Source organism: Podarcis bocagei, assembly GCF_964188305.1.
Source record: "Podarcis bocagei genome assembly, chromosome: 5".
Classification (NCBI taxonomy): domain Eukaryota; kingdom Metazoa; phylum Chordata; class Lepidosauria; order Squamata; family Lacertidae; genus Podarcis; species Podarcis bocagei.
Genome location: NC_138129.1, coordinates 80,836,658 through 80,849,970, shown reverse-complemented (window position 1 = coordinate 80,849,970; position 13,313 = coordinate 80,836,658). Strand labels below are relative to the sequence as shown.

Here is a 13,313-nt window from a genome sequence, read left to right as displayed (position 1 = left end):
TTTTTTTAAAACAAAACGAAGCCCAAATACTGGGTTGTGAAATCATTACCTATGAATTGCTTTATAAAGTAGTTTGTGAAAGAAAATAATATTGACTAAGGTATATAATTAACATACGGCTGTCTGGTAGTAATGAATGAAAACACAGGGTATGGATCAGAAACATAGGTCATACACTTGTGCAGAGCCACATGGTAGGCAACACCCCAGAATTGTAGCTTACAGATAAAGCCCAGTGGAATAAAAAGCTCTTCATCTTGCCTTGAAATGACATCAGAATTTGTGCATGGAGAGCATCTCTGAGAAGGTATTCCAAAGGTGGAGAATGACAACCCAAAATTCGCTTTCCCTCAAGTCACTACCTGTCCACTTCAGATAGCAGAGAAGGTCCTTCGGAGAGAAGGCCCTCCCAAAGCAAGACCTCCACAGATGACCACAACATTACAGAGATGGTTTTGAGAGATAATAAATTGCTTAGGGCCCCTCCAAAGGTTCCTAGCTGTGACAAGCTTTAACCATGCACTGGACCAGTCTGACACTTGTAAATAGTGAAATGTGAGTTCAATATTCTGCACTCTCAATTATTCACCAGTCATAGTTTGAATAATGTTTTGGCACTGAAAACAGGGTGAAAAAGGTCCCCAAGGCCCAGCCGGACGTGATGGAGTACAAGGGCCTGTAGGCCTTCCCGGCCCTGCCGGTCCAGCTGGTTCTCCTGGAGAAGATGGTGACAAGGTCAGTTGCTGTTAACTGCAGTGATGATTGTCCGGTGATTGGCTAGTTTTCAAAACTCCAAGAGCTATTTCTTTGCTTGCTTTATGTGGGATCACTCAAGAAAGAATCTTGAGGCACTTGAATAACAGATTTATTGTGCCATCATCTTTTGTAGACTAGTATCCTCTTCATCAGAAGCATGAAGTGTTATCTTCAGTTGGCCAATATAGAGAGATGCAGAGAAAGAGAGAGAGAGCGGAGTCATAAGCAGTGGGGCAAGAAGTTAGGGTCATGCAATAGAAGTTGGAGAAATAGGTGTGTCACCTTTCTATGCAGGATCCAAATGTATACAAGATAAGAAGGGGGTGACCCATCAACAAGAGCAATCACTGTGATATTGTCTAATATTGAAGTGCTGTGTTAGAAGCAACGGTGATGACAGTTTTGCTCTCTTGGAATACGTACTATTTGTGATTATGAGCCACTAGAGAAGATCAACATATGGGAGCTGGGGCAAACATTTATTTACTTAAATGTCAAATTTGACCCATGAGCAGCAGGTGTCAGAAATAATGCAACACAGGGAACTTGGGGTGCGACTCTCTTCAATCAGGCAAAAACACTTTCATGGGTTTCATGAGTTTCCAATAGTTTGAAAGAATTATGAGAATTACAGGGTGGAAGCAAATGTTTAGGAGGAAGCATTATTCCCAATTCATCGTTTGGCACTGACATGCAAAATAGGGGGCTATACTTACAAGAGAAATGTGCTGAGTGAGAGGGGAGGGTGTTATCCTTTTCTTGCCCAGAAACATTCCATCAGGGTTTTTTTTTAAATTCCAGATGCCTTTGTCCTGGCTACTATTCCCAATTGTCCAGGAGAAACATCTAGGAAGTCTGGCAATGTGACAGCTAGGAGTAGGGTTACACATTCTCCATTCTGCCCACTGCTTCTCCCTAAAAAATATCCCCCGCCACACCTTTATGTGCTGGCAAACTTCCCATTGTTGCACTGCATACCTGTTCAGTTATGCAGCTCATTCTCACTGGGCCAGTCCATAGTCTTTGCTTAATATACCAAAATAGGAATGAGCCCTTTGCCCTTTCTCCCAATTCATTAATGTGCCTTCTTGCCCTCATACACAACCCATTTTCCTCTCCCTCCATAGCATGCCTGAAAGCAATGCAAAAAATATCCGTTGACCACAGTTTTGTCTCTGAACCAGACTCATTATTTAGACCCAGTCTTATCCTCAACCTGGTAACTCTGGGTTTGGATGAAATGAAAAGTTATGTTTAATTAGATGCTTCCTAGATTAATTGTGGCTTGCATGAAAGGATAAGTGGATGGGTTGCATTGTCTGATAACTTGTCTTATATCTCACTATCAGTTTTGCACCTATCATTGCTTGGGAATTTATGAAACCCAAAATGACCCTGCAGTTTTGAAAGCTTCTGTCTACCATTTTGATTCAAAAATGGTATTCAATTGTATTTAAACATTAAAAAAAACTACTCCTAAGTATCAGCAAGTGTCTTGCAAAATTAGGTTACAGTATCTTAACAGGTGTCCAAAGGCATAGTGAGCAAACATCTTTCCAAAATATGTGCTGAATTAAGCCAGATAGCCTGAACATTACCACTGTCTTATAGAGTCAACTGTAATTCTCTGGTATGTCTGCCCATAATAAGAATTGTGATACATTCACAGAAGCACGAAGCTGCTCTTCAGTTGATTGCAATTACAGTCACTTTATATTGAAGGAGACATGGAGAATATAAACAAAAACAAAACAATTTCCTTCGTTCAAAATCCAATTAAAGTAGGTTTCAATACGAGGCCATGTTGTGCTTTGAACTGTAATAGTCGATACATGCACTAATCTGTCACACCGAAATGTGATTGATCAATGCAAAATTGCCCCCTTCAGGCCTTTACTTGTAAAATGGTGCTATAAGGTAAAGAGAATAATAAGGTGACATTTATAGACACTTCGCCACGGCGAACGGAAAGGCAGGCTCCTTAAAAGTACCAATTTAACAATGTCTTCCCTTCTATTACAGGGTGAAATTGGAGAACCAGGTCAGAAAGGGAGCAAAGGTGACAAAGGAGAAAATGTGAGTTTTCTTTTCTTTCTTTTTCTGACTATTTCCTTCACTATATTGCTTACTGCAATTCTTTATTGCTGGGGAATTAAAGAATGAAAACATGAATAAAAAACCAATATGCTGAGCAAGCACGAAAGAGGCCTGCATTTTGCAGAGATATTCACATTTGAAACGAAAAAAAAAAACCCAGAGGAATTGGGTTCAATGTTACTTTATAATGCCTTTAAATGATGATAGTAATTGACCAACTTCTTTGCTCCAAGATATGTTAACATATTTTCCTCCACAATTGTCTGTTGCTGTTTTGCTTAGTTTCCTTTCACCTAGGTCCATGCTTGCATGTCTTTTGTTTGCTTGCAGGAAAGCTATATTATATTATATTATATTATATTATATTATATTATATTATATTATATTATATTAATAATATATCATTCAATAATCTTTTTCATTTAAACCAACGTTTCAGATTTCTTATGTGGTTAAAAAAGTCCTCTGCTTTGATTAAAGCAATTCTTCATTTAATTTTATCAAACTCAAAACTAGTAATCACAAGGGAATATTTTCAGGAACTATATATAGTTTATAACATGAAAACTCCTCTGGGAAGAAATTATTTAGACTTGTTTGGCATGTGAGAACAGGTTGTTTTATGTAATTTTAAATTCCACTTTATTTGTATGTTCAAGCATGGCTAACTGAAAATCAGCTCTGTCAGTAATGCCTTTTCCTGTGGCAGCATAAATAGATTTAATCTAAAATACGTCCTGGACCTTTTTTTTCTCAGGGAGTGCAATGCAGTTGCACGTATTTAATATTTAAGTCTGTCTAGGAAGAATTGTCCAATTGCAAGAGCAACTTACAGTCCCTTTGGGGAAATACAATTCCAACAAGAAGCATTCGTTTTCAATATGGATAGTGAAACTTTAGTTGCTTTTTTTCTCTGTAAATCTCCTCAGAAAGGTCTGGTATATTTTTAGTTCTGTAAAAGCCAGGGCAGGTTGTGATTCATATTCATGTTTGAACAGAAATCCACTTTTAAATATCCTGAAAATACTGCAAGCATAATTACCTTTGATAAATGTCAGTTTCAAATGTACCGTATTGTAGACAAGCAAGTCTAAGATTTGGGGAGATGAACAAATAATGCTTGACTGCCTTGAATGTAAAAGACCTTGGAGTAACAGCACCATCTCTCCAAAGAAATGTGGAAATGCTTATTAGGCCTGAATAATGCAAAATGCCCTCCTGTGGAGATGCTGTTCGTCTGACTTTAGATGCCAACATTACCTTCTTTCCTCCTCCTTTCAGGGTCCTCCTGGACCACCAGGTCTTCAAGGTCCCGTCGGAGCTCCTGGTATAGCTGTAAGTTTCTGCTTGTTATGCATAACTAACGAGTGCCTTCCCTCCCGAATTCTCATTAGTTATACTGAAGATTCAGGCATAATTTATGTTGCTTAAAATGAGAAATATCTTAAATCTTATCCTCAAGGCATCCGTGTCTACGCACTGCTCTGCTTACCGCAGGCTCCAGTCTTGGGTCAGTGCTCTGCTGCTTCAGTCTTCCATGAGTGCAACAATTCAAAAGGAATGAGCAAAACATTGGGAAAATGCTTTGGCTCCGTTCATTCCAAGATGTGTTTATTAAATGCATATGGAAGCTGGAGTGGTGTTTCCAAGAACAGGTCCACTTGATAACTTTGTTTCTCTTTTTTTATTATACAGTGGACCCTTGGGTTAAGTTACGTTCGGGGAACGTAACTTTCGGGTTGCGAATGAGGCAAACCCGGAAGTGTATACTTCCGGGTTTTGACACACACGCATGTGCAGAAGTGCTCTATCATGACTTGTGTGCGCATGTTGTGGACTTTTCGGGGTACGTAAGGACCCCCAGAATGAATTAAGTTCTTATCCAGAGGGTCCACTGTATGTATGTACACACACACACACAATTTTAATTAAAGTTTCTGTTTTACAATTTAGAATGTTCATTTAGATAACGGTAACTTTGTTTCTCATCACTTAATTACTCATTAACTTGATGGCTCCCAGTTGAATGTGCGATCTAACTCCCTTGAAAAGAAACGACATTGGCGATCTGGAAGTTCTGTCTGTGTTGTTACATTTTTAATGGCTCCTTTACATATTCAAACCATCACTCCATGCTGCATTCTTCAGCAATACAGGTGTAAAATCACCCCCACATTTGCTGGTATTTGCAGCAGATGTCTGTGTGAGGCAGCATTTAAATTGGGAGTTGTAGCCAACATCAGGGCCACATGGTAAGAGATACAAAATGAGCCCACAAAAAGAGGAAGACGAAGAAGAGGAAGAGGAGGAGGAGGAGGAGTTTGGATTTGATATCCCTCTTTATTACTACCCGAAGGAGTCTCAAAGCAGCTAACATTCTCCTTTCCCTTCCTTCCCCACAACAAACACTATGTGAGGTGAGTGGGGCTGAGAGACTTCAGAGAAGTGTGGCTGGCCCAAGGTCACCCAGCAGCTGCATGTGGAGGAGCGGGGACGTGAACCCGGTTCACCAGATTACAAGTCCACTGCTCTTGACCACTACACCACACTGGCTCTGGAAACCAGAGACTGCCAGGACCTGCCTTGTTTGTTTTCCATTTAAATAATAAGAATGTACATATGACAAGCAGCAATCCTAGCCCCACTTCTCTGGAACTAAGGCCCGCTCAGTTTAGTGGGACTTACTTCTGAGGCAACATTCTTAGGAGCTGGGTATTTGAGTCTTCAATTAGGTGCCTTTTGGAGTCAATTTCTGAGCAGTGAATGCACAACTTTTGTAGCATTATGGACAGCTCTGGCATACACCGTGGATTTATTTGTGTTTTCCTTCACTCAGACCAGAATACTTTGTCCATTCCCATAACACTACATCAGTTGTGATACTGTTGTATGGAATGTACTTTGCTGAGTGGTACCTATGACATTCTTGCGACAGGCACCTGAAGTCTGATGCCATTTTATGACCTCTTTAAAAATGTCTGTTTTGCAAGCTAGTAACTTTTATGGACTTATTTGCAAGGATGGACTAAAGGTTGCAAACTTGTACATTGTTAGCTGCTTAAATGTAACTGAAGTCAATGGAATTTATATAGCCTACAGAGCTGAAGTCAAAATCTGTGCTGTTTTCTTTTCACCCATTGTCTGGTCAGACCTTTTTGCAAAACTAATGTAGCTAAAAAGTATCCATATAGTTTTCTTAATTCATTCATTCATTCCTTTAAAAAAATTATGCAATGCCATTCAAGGCATATCCCACTAAAACAGTACTTTAAAAACATTTCATAGTCCAGCACAACACTCACATAAAACCAATTTAAACCATTTAGTGGAAACAATGTGAAAAACCAGCATCAGTATAGATCATTAAGTAATCGAAAATTCAAACCAACCTATTGGAAACTATTGTTCTGTCAGCATAAATATTCCCAAATGAGAATTAAGCAGCATCTGCCAGCTCTTAAGCACAGTAGCTGCATTGATCAATGCACAACAAAATCGCATTGGGTGACTTTATTATGACTGGGCCACTTACTTTAATTGTATTTGGAGAACACAAGCTAAGTTCACCGTAATTGTTGAATGAATGTGTTCGCACAATGTAGCTCTCTTCTTACAAATGCAAAATTGTGTCCCATTCACATCATGTAGAATTAGATCTCATTAATTTCAGTGCACATAATTTTGGATCAGAACACAAGTTGTGTGTGTGTATATATAATCACTAACTTGGGATGTGTTTTTTTTATAAAAAAAAACCTGGCTGTAAAATTCTGACAGTAGTTGTCCCTATTTTAATCTACTAGGGGGGTGATGGAGAACCTGGTCCAAGAGGACAGCAAGGGATGTTTGGGCAAAAAGGCGATGAAGGCCCACGAGGCTTCCCTGGTCCTCCAGGTCCCATTGGTCTTCAGGTATGTTTCATCATTTTATTTGCTTCCCACCTTCCTTCCCCACAAAAAAATGGGCGTATCCTTATTCTGCGTTTCATAGTTTAAAAATGACCAGTCTTTGGACCCCTCCAGACATTCTTTTTATTGCACATTTGTGATGATTTGTGCTCATGGTGCTATTGGGGAGATCACATCTCATCTTCATTTCAATACTGTCTACAGAAGTGCTGGGTTGGTCACATTGCTTCATTTCCAATCAGTGCATATCCTGTAACTTCCTGCTGAAATACCATAACTTTTTGCCCAGGCAGGCGCATTAGGCGACCCATGAGAGCAGCAAAATAACCAGGTTGTACAACGGTGGTAGGATACCATTAACCATGCCAAATCTTTATTGGCAGCAGCAGGCAGGATGAGGGTAGGCATGTCATTAGGGTCAGGATCAGGTCATCATTCCCTGTTGACAGAATAGATCCACCGGGTTTGGACCTCTCCAAGCCAGTTCCATGAGAATCGGCCAGTGTTGAACCTTGCCGTGGTGCAAGCCAAACAAGCAAGGTCTCACTGGGTGACCAGAGTGCAGATTCCAACCAGGTAGATACCCCAACCTGAGCCTGGGGATATCATGGTCAATCCTGCCCCTATACTATATTGATCCTTTCCAATGCCATTTCTGCCTTCAACAAACAATGCTTTTGTTTCTCACCAAGGAAGTCCACCATTTCACTGAGGGAATGGCCTTGCTAGTGGAACATCTGGCTGGTCAGATGCAGCTGGGCTGCATGGACCCTCATCCCGTTTGAACAGGATTCTTTTCATTTTCCTGTGGCTCATAGCTCATTCTCATAGGCATTGCACTAGGGGTACTTTCGTGAGCATTAGCTTCATGAGCCCTGGGCCCTTCAGCAGCAAAGGTCCAGGGATAGCACCACTCAACCAATTTACTTCACAGCCAATCTGCTGAATAGTTCACATAGCAACATGTACAGGGTGGAACATCTGATGCAAGTGCCCTATTTAGAACCCTCTTCTCTCCTTGAATTGCCATTAATACATTTGGGGCCAGGAAAATTTAACGTGATTTCTTTTTCTTTATTTCTAAGTGAAGAGACTCGATTTTTAATACGTGATCATTCAAACTTGGTGTAGCATCGAAAGGTACTGGAAATGTCAGGGACTCTGTATAGGTGTTTAGGAATGGAAATGCAGTTTCGATTTGGTCTGCGTCGAAAAGAGAAATATATTTCACCTTTGTGTGTTTTGATTTACTGAAACGCTGCATAAGGGTAACCACACACTATTTAGAGGCTTAAACGAATGAACATTGAGCTCTAGTGGAATTACATTTCATTAAACCTTCAAGTGTGTTAAGGATGCCAAAGATGCTGGTGGTAATAAAGGGCCATTGAGCAATCAAGAGCTCTATCTTTGCTACTAATGCATAGTAAAAATGAACACCTTGCACAGCTTTCCCCCCCTTTTGTTGTTTATAATAGTTCAATCTTATCAAATCCCATCAGATATACTAATGATGCCACATTTTTATGCTGTTTTGTGACCTCCCTTCGCCTCTCCCCTTCACATCCTGGCATTTTCCTTATGTTATACTCTTGCAATGTTCCTTCCTTCCCCAAGGTGCCCAGACTAGAGGAGCTTTCTCTCCTGGCACTGTATAGAATCATAGAAATGTAGAGCTGGAAGGGATCCCTAGAGTCATCTAGTCCACCCCCTGCAATGCAGGAATCTCAGCTAAAGCATCCATGACAGATGGCCATCCAATGTCTGCTTAAAAACCTGCAAGGAAGGAGAGACCACAACTTTCCGAGGGAGTCCGTTCCAATGTTGATCAGCACTTACTGTCAGAAAGTTCATCCAAATATTTAGTTGGAATCTCCTTTCTTGTAACTTGGTCCGAGTCCTCCAGAGCAGGAGAAGATAAGCTTGCTCCATCTTCCGTGTGACAGCCCTTGAGATATTTGAAGAGGGCTACCTGAAGCTAGAGAAATAAGTTTTGATTTGGCAAAGCTGCTGCTTGTGAGTTGGAAGAAAACCTTGGCTCCATTGAAACCAAAGTGGCAAAGCTCCCACTAGTTTCAGGGGTGGAAATATGTCACTGCAATTATTTGCAAGGTTGTATTTGAAGATTGCGATTTGGCAAAGAGCAGTATACTTAACCTTAGGCTTATCTGTTCTCCCATGGCCGTTAATAGTACCACTTACAGGTTTTTAAAGTTGAACCCGTATGTAACTTTCAACATAATTGAGGGCCTAAATTTGAATTACTAAAGGCAGGTTTATGGCTCAATAAATCTTAATAACAAACTGTTGGGTACGTTGTTAGTATCTGTCATGACAGCAAATTGTAATTGATGAAATACTTGCATCTGCAACACAGAGGTCTTTACCTTTTCTACAGTCACACCTACAAATGAGCAGATTTGTAGGCAATTATTCATCCAAGACATTTAAGCTGCAATTATCCTAACCCTTCTGTCATCAGTGCACCTCTGCTATCTTCAGATATTTATTGTGTGGCTAAACAAAATGATGCAGTCCAACCAAAGTTAGGCACTTTTGGTGTCCTCCCACTTCTACCTCAAGAATGGAGCTCTACAAACAAAAATTATGCTTTATTCTTTTGTAGGTGACAATAGGGAGGGCTTGCTTAATTTCACAAGGCTACCACACTATATCATGGACTATATATATATATATATATATATATATATATATATATATATATATATATATATATTTGCTTTCGTAGATTTTCACGGGTACAGGAATGCAGGTTTTGGTGTCTTCGGGTGTCTTCCCGTGTAAGAGTTGGGGTGTCTAGGCGACGTTTCGACGAGGTCTCACTCGTCATCTTCAGGCTGGTGCTTTCAGCTTCTTGTTACTGGAACAGAGCAGGATCTCAGTGTTTGAGTTCCTATAAATACTGTTGAGGGGGTGTGGTGTATAGCCTCCAACGTTCTGGGCAGAGAGGAAGTTCCCAGGTTAGTGTGTCCACACCTAATGACCCTCCTAAGTGGTACTCAGAATATCACTCAAGAAATCACTCAAGATATCCCTCAAGTAATTAATGAACAAAAGAAGAAAAGACACACTAACCTGGGAACTTCCTCTCTGCCCAGAACGTTGGAGGCTATACACCACACCCCCTCAACAGTATTTATAGGAACTCAAACACTGAGATCCTGCTCTGTTCCAGTAACAAGAAGCCGAAAGCACCAGCCTGAAGATGACGAGTGAGACCTCGTCGAAACGTCGCCTAGACACCCCAACTCTTACACGGGAAGACACCCGAAGACACCAAAACCTGCATATATATATATATATATATATATATATATATATATATATATATATATATATATATATGAACAGCCTTTCTCAACCTTGGCTGCCCAGAGGTTGTTGGACTACAACTCCTATCATCACTAGCTAGGGACACCAGTGGTCAGGGATGGTGGGATTTGTAGTCCAACAAACTCTGGGGACCCAAAGTTGAGAGTAGGCTGTTTTAGAGGGTTAAATCCCACAGAGTTATTCCAATGCAAGTTGTGAAGTGGATAAATCTAAGTAACTTGCAGTCTGTTATGCAACCAAGTTAAATCAAAGTACTACTATTTAAGCCAATTGTAGTACCGTTGACTTCAATGGGGCTCTAATCAGTTTAAATCCAAGGTTACCAATTTAACTATAGAGAGGATCAGGCTGCACGTCACCCACTTTTAAACTATTGATATGAAATTGATGTCACCTGTAACCGACACATTATCATTGAGACTGTGAAGCCCAATTTTTTCCAATTTTGTAAAGTGGAGGATTTCAGCAGCTGAGCGTATTGGTTATTGACCGAGCAAATTGGTATCAAATTTCCCTTCAGAGATGGTCCATCATAAATAGCTAGTGATTTTACCTTTTTCTAGAGAATGAGATCACTAAGGGTGAGCTGCCGCTCCTATTGAAGTGTGGCAAGCCTTCCATTGCGGGCTGCAGCCTAAATGGGTAATTTAAGCAAAATGGGATACTACACTTTGGATAGTTCCTTAAAATTACATTTTCAGTCTGTTTCAAAAGAGGCCATGTAGTCCTGAAAAGGTAGTGAATTTGCACATACTGTAGAATGCATTCACTGCTCGGAATGATATAGATACCTACTGGTGAAATCATGTAAGATTTTCATTTAAAACTTGGAGCCCAATTTCTGCCCCATGGATGTTCAGCTGGGTAGAAGTGGAGGGGTCACCATGGAGACGAATGGCATCTTCCTCCTTAGGATCTGCACAGTCCTATACTCTAAATAGGAAGCCTGCCTCTTTTGTTTCCTATCCATCCCTACTTTTCCCACCCAGGAATGTTCCATTGGCCCTTGCAGCAATTTCCCTATAGGCACAGCCCTGTGGGTTTGTTTTTCCGTCTTTCCAATAAGGACCAGTGTTGAGATGTTGGAGAGAGTAATTATAATGCTTTCAGTTCAAAAAAGGAACTGGGAGAGACATGGTGGCTTGGGTGCGCAAAGGCTCCACGCTGCCCAAACGGTCCACCCGCTGCCTCCCCCCAGCTGTAGGGCAGCTGAGTGGGAGGAGGCAGGCAGACTCTGGAGGCCCTCCATTGCGCCCCGCCTCTATGGGTGGCTCACCCCGCCCCTGGGTGTGCCACCCCAGGTGCCCAAACGGCTTCCTCTGCTACTACATAGAGAGAAAATGGGGATGGCAGAGAAGGGTAAGGGATTCTGCCCACACCACTGTGTCTGGTCTGCCCACTATATCTGGGACTGCTCACCTCCAGTATGTGACCCCAACAGATTGCCTCTGAGGAAGTGTAGCACTCAGAAGAAGAAGAAAAATAGCAAAAGTTTGTGAATTCTTGAGAGTGAAACAACTTAATAAATTTATACATCAAGACAGTTTCTTCCAAATGGCACAGTGTCCAGGCATGCTGGGGTTCTGAATGAATTCGGTGCACAATCCAAGCATCTCAATGTCAGGAATTACCGTTGTACATCCCACATTTAGTGCAGCTCTAGATAACGGAAAATACCTGTCATTATTTAGAAAGCGGTAATGAGACAAAAATGCAACTCCTCTACCTTCCTTCACCTATTGCAATCAATGAATAGATTTCATGATGCGTCTTACTATCTGTTACAGCATTCCGTCTGAATGCAGCATAGCCTATTAAACATCGAAATGGACAAAACGGTACAATAAAGGAAAGCGAGGCTGTCTCATTTATGCATTAGATGATAAAACAGGAAAGCACAAGTATTCTGATGCTGTTTAGTTGGTTGGCTTTTTTTCTTGCTCCATGGCTCATTTTCCAACAAAGGACTGGAGAACCTGCAAATCCCCTTCTCAAGGGGGTTGAGCAAAGTTACCACTAAGCACTGCAGACTTGCCAAGAAAAAAATGCTTCATTACTTCATTACAAACTGGTCTGAACAAGGTGAAGGGCCACACAACACATTCTGCTAAATGCACATTGGAAAACCCTTCTGCTGTCTGTCCCTGAAGGTACTCGCTGGCCGGCCAGGAATGAAATGTTCTTACATTTAAAGATGTATGTATTGGGGATTGTGATTTGCATTGAGAGAATCTGAGATAATTAAATATATAAACCCATCCTTTTCTTTTTTGTTTGTTTGTTCCTAGGGTCTTCCTGGCCCACCAGGGGAAAAAGGTGAAAATGGTGATGTTGGTCCAATGGTAAGTCCTTCTACTCTGCTATTCAGTGTTCAGTAGGTGAATGACATAGCGTAACACACAAAAATAGAAGGACTTTCCTTCTTCTCACCCTCTCCTCCTATCTCTTGGTCCTACGATCTTCAGGTGAGCCTTGCTCCAGATATCATTACTGTTAGTGGTAAGCTAGCCAACTTAGTTTATGAACCAGCCCAATAAGGCTGTCCAAATGCTATAAGAATCGATACTAGAATTGGCACATTCACTGTAATTGTGACTCCCTTTGTCATACATTGGAAGCTCTTAGCTAGTTCTGTAAAATGCTAAGCGAATGGCCCTTGTGCTGGCTTTAATGAATGTAAACCTGATTAATTTGTATTTTGTATTTGTTTCCTACAGGGTCCTCCTGGTCCCCCTGGCCCTAGAGGTCCGCAGGGTCCAAGTGGAGCTGATGTAAGAAACGCATCCTTTGAACAGTTTTTACATTAATTTCCCCCCATTTTTAAACAAATAAGCAAAGCACATGATTTAACTGACGTTCTTTTTGTCATCCCAGGGTCCTCAAGGTCCACCAGGATCTGTTGGCTCTGTTGGAGGTGTTGGTGACAAGGTGGGTAAGCGAACAAACTTTAAAAGAACAACAATGAATGGTGTGGCAAAGGACGCACACAAGTGATTTTAATATTATGCTTTAGGATGTATGGCTGTATACATATACCAATTAGTTCTGGTGCTTCAAGACTGTTGCTGTTTCCAGGTGGAATTCAGATACAAATTCAGATTATGCAATTATAGTTGACAAGGTAGGTCTTGCGCAGCAAGTCTGCTAACCTAAAAGATCAGATTTTGTGATGAGAAAAGTGAAGGGACTGCACTGGGA

General features: G+C 41.0%; 1 protein-coding gene across 4 annotated transcripts in view; it reads left to right on the top strand.

Moving 5' to 3' along the window:
• Positions 1-13,313, top strand: part of COL11A1 (collagen type XI alpha 1 chain) — a 261,102-nt gene that overhangs the window by 198,203 nt on the left and 49,586 nt on the right. For all 4 annotated transcript variants that reach the window (XM_081194925.1, XM_081194923.1, XM_081194924.1 and 1 more), the window contains 7 exons: positions 628-735; positions 2,779-2,832; positions 4,135-4,188; positions 6,657-6,764; positions 12,404-12,457; positions 12,833-12,886; positions 12,990-13,043. In XM_081194925.1, coding sequence (XP_081051051.1) covers positions 628-735; positions 2,779-2,832; positions 4,135-4,188; positions 6,657-6,764; positions 12,404-12,457; positions 12,833-12,886; positions 12,990-13,043 — 486 coding nt within the window. The remainder of the gene's footprint in view (positions 1-627; positions 736-2,778; positions 2,833-4,134; positions 4,189-6,656; positions 6,765-12,403; positions 12,458-12,832; positions 12,887-12,989; positions 13,044-13,313) is intronic.